The sequence below is a fragment of the Humulus lupulus genome, chromosome 5 (assembly GCF_963169125.1).
Source record: "Humulus lupulus chromosome 5, drHumLupu1.1, whole genome shotgun sequence".
NCBI lineage: Eukaryota > Viridiplantae > Streptophyta > Magnoliopsida > Rosales > Cannabaceae > Humulus > Humulus lupulus.
This window is the reverse complement of record NC_084797.1, coordinates 20,752,800-20,757,695: the sequence shown is the minus strand read 5'-3', so window position 1 is coordinate 20,757,695 and position 4,896 is coordinate 20,752,800. Positions and strand designations below refer to the sequence as shown.

General features: G+C 38.6%; 1 protein-coding gene across 1 annotated transcript; it reads right to left on the bottom strand.

Annotated features, from left to right (window-relative positions):
• Positions 1–1,836: 1,836 nt before the first annotated feature.
• Positions 1,837–4,511, bottom strand: LOC133834594 (plastid division protein PDV1). The gene is made up of 2 exons (XM_062264259.1): positions 4,109–4,511; positions 1,837–2,677 (listed from the first exon to the last, which is right to left on the bottom strand). The coding sequence occupies exons 1-2, from the start codon at positions 4,424–4,426 to the stop codon at positions 2,168–2,170; spliced, it is 828 nt and encodes a 275-aa protein (XP_062120243.1). The 5' UTR covers positions 4,427–4,511; the 3' UTR covers positions 1,837–2,167.
• Positions 4,512–4,896: the final 385 nt, after the last annotated feature.

The window sequence follows — 4,896 nt, the reverse complement described above, 5'->3', positions numbered from 1 at the left end:
AGCTGCACGTTTCCCATGTTAGGCGGCGCATTGGGATATCCCAATTGTCGAGTGTACGGGCTCGACACCACTAATCGAGGCACAAAAAGATGTTAGATGGCCGCTTGCGGTACAAAGATGCTGCAACTGACATCTGGTGTTCCCTCCAGGTCCTGAGGACAAACTTTTAGGCATGGAGGACTAATTGATCAAGAAGACGGGAGGACCATAATAGATGTCCTTGGGAAGTGGCCTAACTTGAAGACATCCACGCCTGGAAACAGATAATAATGCGTTGTGAAGAATCTATGGTCTGAGGAGGTCTAGGCGAGCTCTACAAGACTTCATTACCTCCCGAGGAGCCAAATCACTTCTCTAATGACTACCACGTGTCCAACGACGAAATCACAAACAACATTAAGCTTCTAATCATTTTGCTAAAACTCAGTTTGAGGACTCTAAAGAATGTCCTACTCCTATAATTTTTGGGTAATAAACTTGCTCTTGCTAACAGTGACCCTTTTGACAAACCTGAGCTTCATCGCAGCTATTGGTGCTCATCAATACCTCATTTTGACTAGGTTTGACCTTCCCTTTTCTGTCAATAAACTAAATCAGTTTTTGAAAGCTTCCACAGTCAACCATTAGAATTCTTGTAAAAGGGTTCTTCGATACATCAAGGGTACTCCTCATCTTGGTCTTCACTTCAAGCCTTCTTGTCATCTCACTCTTGAAGCCTTTCTGATGTTGATTGGGCATCTAGCCTAGATGATCGAAAATCTACTAGTGGTTTTTGTTTCTTTCTTGGAGGCAATTTAATCAACTGGAATTCAAGGAAACTAATGGTTGTTGCTAGATCTAGTAATGAATCTAAGTATAGGGCCTTCGCTTCTACAACTACTGAACTTGTGTGGCTGCATTCTTTACTTGAGGAAATTGGTATTCAGGTTCATCATCATACCCCTGTTTTATGATGTGATAACCATGGGCTCAATCTTTAGCTCTTAATCCTGTTTTTCACTCACACACACTAAGCATATAAAACTTGATGTCCATTCCAACTGAAGAACAACCCGCTAATTTATTCACCAAGCCTTCGTTTTCTCCCCCATTTCAGTTCTTATGTAGCAAACTTCATTTGGCTCCTTCCAAATATAGTTTGAGGGGTAGTCATGTAACTGTTTTGGGTGAGAGTTAGTTAATGAGTTGTTATGTCCAGCTGAGTTTCTGTTATGCCTCCAGGTGTTTGTTACAACGCGTAAGTTAGTCTGCAACCAATTTATGTTTTCTAAAAGCTTCTTATGTAATTGTATATATATATACGCACACACATTAATAAGAGTAACAGAGCTCACGTTTTTCTGGTTTCTTCTTTTCCAAACTTTCTCATTTGGAAAAAGTTATTATTCTAGTGCAATGTCGTTGTTCACGAGCACACCATTTCTGTTGTATTTAGTTTCCTCTTTCCTCTAGTAGCTCCAGTCCAAGTCCATAACCGTTGCCAAATCCCCCACTGAAGCCTCCGCCGAAGCTCTAGCCTACACACAGCATAGTACCGGTGTTCCGTATACACCATAAAATTGAAAGAATAAAAATACTTTCAACTTGTTTAATATGAAAGAAAAAAAAACTGTATTTGTGGTAAATTCCCCCACTCCTGAAAGAAAAAGCACATGCTTAGGCCCATTTTCAAAGCCCATACACTGTCAACACGGTAAGAAGCCACTTCTTCCTCAGAAGAACAATTCAAAACCCACTTAATTTAACAATGGGTTTGGAATTGGAACCCTAATATTTACCCATTTTAGAGGGCTGCCACTTGTAACAAGGTCAATAATTACATTAGTGTACAAAGGAGAAACTAATGTAGATCAATTTACATACATTACACATAGGATCAATCAGCCCTTGTTATATACAGATTAAGTTTCGAGTAACCAAGAAAAAGAGGTGAATAATCTGTATACTTCAAGAAAACAGGCAACTTGACTCTATTTCCTACATAAGAAAAATCTAGGGAAACACTAAAAAAAATACAAGGCATGATAAGCATTCTGGAATCACACATTAATCACTCTTTTAACTCTCGTGGTAAAAAAAAATGACGTACAAAACTTTTTTTTCCCTTCTTTATAGCTGGTCTTGCTATTGTTATGATATAATGGCTAAAGCAAGTACAAAGATCACTCTAACCCCTAGCCAATAGCACATCCAAGTTGCTCAAATTATCGTCAGACGAGGAGTCCTGGAGTCGGGATGCTTTTCTCACCCTTCGGTAGACAATATCTTCATGCATATGATTGTCCTCCCTGTGTGCTACTTGTTGCATTTGCAGCAATGCAATCATGCTAATTGCAACCAGTGCTGCGTTGCCCAAAACACCACCGAAACACTCCAATTTAAGGGTTTTCTTTGCAAAATTAAAACTTGAAATGAGGACATTATACAAGAGGTTAGACCTCTTTCCTTCACGGGTTGCCAAGTTCTCACCAGATGGACTGAATGGAGTACCATAAAGTTTTTCGGGAGAAACAAATTGATTAGCTTCTTGGACATCTCCCACGAAAGCAAGAGCTTCTTCAATGACTTTGTACTTCTTTCCATGGTGTTCAGCCAGTCTCATTGCAAGAACAATTCGGCTTTGCTCTAACTGTGCAAGGGCAGCATCTCTCTCAACTCGTTGCTGTGCCTGTACAGTCTGCAAATCAGATCAAACGTAGAAGATTAGCACAGTTGGTAAAATGCTAGATATAACATGAAATTTTCAAAACATAAGAAAGTTTTACAGGCGTAAACCAACTGCAGAATAAAACCTAGAGGCAGCATTTTTGAAGAGCTTTTTCTCTTGGTCTTAGGAACTTTGTGCAGATTAAAGTGAGCACACATTAGCACATGTAAAACTGACCTTAATTGAATTGAATTAAGGGTTAGATTGAGCTGAAACCATCACGCTGCTGTCATGAGTGGAATCGGAGGATTGTTAGCAAGGGTAAGTTTGGTTGTTAGACCATAATATGTGGGGCAGGGTGGGTCAGAAAAGGGGTATGAAATGTGCGAGTGAAATGTGGTGAGCTTTATCTGTGTGTTTATCTTTCAATTTCAGCAATAATATTTTAGCCTGCTATATTCTATTGGGAAATTCTCTGGATTTGGTTCCTATCACATACCCTCAAAAAATGCACACAGAAGTCTTATTTAATAATCCTACGTCAGCAAGATTCTCGCTCGATCTATCAACTAATATTTTTGAACTCAAGCACAAACAGAATGGCAAGATTTTTCTTCCTCTATAAATTAAGGAATCAGAGTGGGACTGCCACATCCCAAATTTAATAACCTGCCTCTTACTTACCCCTGCCTGAAGCAGGGACTTGAACCTTAGACCTCGCCCTCATTGAGAAATGAGAATCTTAGATGTGATACCTTGCCGCTATAAGTTTCTAACCACCCTCAAGTATGACAGAACAACAAGAATAATCATTGCCATGCTGACGAAACTAATGCGTTTAAAACTTAAAAAAGTCATCTCTAGTTCTCTAAACTCTATTCAGCTCTCGAAACCATTTTAATTTATACCAAAAATGTGGCAGTGTGGGGTTCCTGAGTTCCACATTATCATTAATTTAGATAAATAATTACCTTCTCCTTCTTCTATATGTAATTATACACCCCTTTATTGTTTAAATTTTACAATTGTTCATCTCGAAATCCTTTGTGCCACTGAAACTCCAACAATTGCAAGCTTCAAACCTAAAACAGAGTCTACCCATTGCCACTGAAACTCCAACACTTGCAAACTTTAAAGGGAAGCTTTAGCTAAAGCATGTAATTACAAAACTTAAAGTCCCCTGTCCTCAATTTCGCAAAATTCCACAGATATGTAAACACAAATTATACACCAAATCAGAATCTATATGCTCTATAACCAGCTACACCGTGCTCAATTTTGTTATCAACCACAGTGAAAGGAACAAAATCCAAACAGAAGCCCTAATTGACATTCACCTCACATGTAAATATTCACATGAACCCCACAAAAACTGCGAAGCCACACCTTTATAATATCATTCCATACGATTTTCTCAGCAGACAAACAAAAAACTCAAAAGAAACAAAAAGGAGGACTCACATGGAGAATTTCAAGCTGGTCCTCGAGGTTCTCGAGCGCGGTCCGAATAGCATTGAGGCTCTTGGCTTCCCGAATGGCAGAATCGTCATCGTGGTCGAGACGAAAGTCCTTGACGAAAACAAAACCTCCGGGTCCGGGAACGGCGTCGTTGGCGGAGGCAGCGGAGGGCTTCTTCCTATCGAACTTTCTGTGAGATTGGATGGAGCTGAGGAAGTGAGCTCGAGAGATGGAGTGAATGGCGTCACTAAGCTTGTCGTGTAAGTCCCAGATCTTCTCCAGGACAGCTTCGATTTCGTCAATCTCCATTTCCCATTTCATCTGAGAGATTTTCTCTTCGTTCTTTCTATTATTTTCTAGGGCTTTCTTCTTTCGCTTTTCCCACTCACTGCCCAATGCTTCAAACAAGAATTATAATAATAAATATAAATTAATTCAAAACAAAAAACAAAACAACAAAATGAATACTTGGCGTGTGCCCAGTCTCCGACAACGTGACACGTCACTGTTCTTTATTTTCTTTATTAATTATTTTGTATTTTTTCGTCTGATCTGAAATCACTGTTAGCCACTAAAAAAAGTCAATTAAGAAATTTAATTGAATTAGTTATTTTAGGTTTTCAGTTTTTACACCACTTCTTCGGCCAACTCCAATGCCATATATTATATATATACTAGTTAATAGGTAGGCACGTATAAGTAAGGAAAATATTAAAATATATAAGTACTTTATTAACAAAAATGAATAAATAACATTAAATACGTAGATAAAAAACATATAGAAGAGTTGA

Bases quoted from the DNA above. Each gene is read 5' to 3' on its own strand.
- LOC133834594 (XM_062264259.1), bottom strand. From the start codon at position 4,426: ATGAAATGGGAAATGGAGATTGACGAAATCGAAGCTGTCCTGGAGAAG. The intron at 2,678-4,108 runs GTGAGTCCTCCT...TCTGATTTGCAG, and splicing joins ACCAGCTTGAAATTCTCCAT to ACTGTACAGGCACAGCAACG.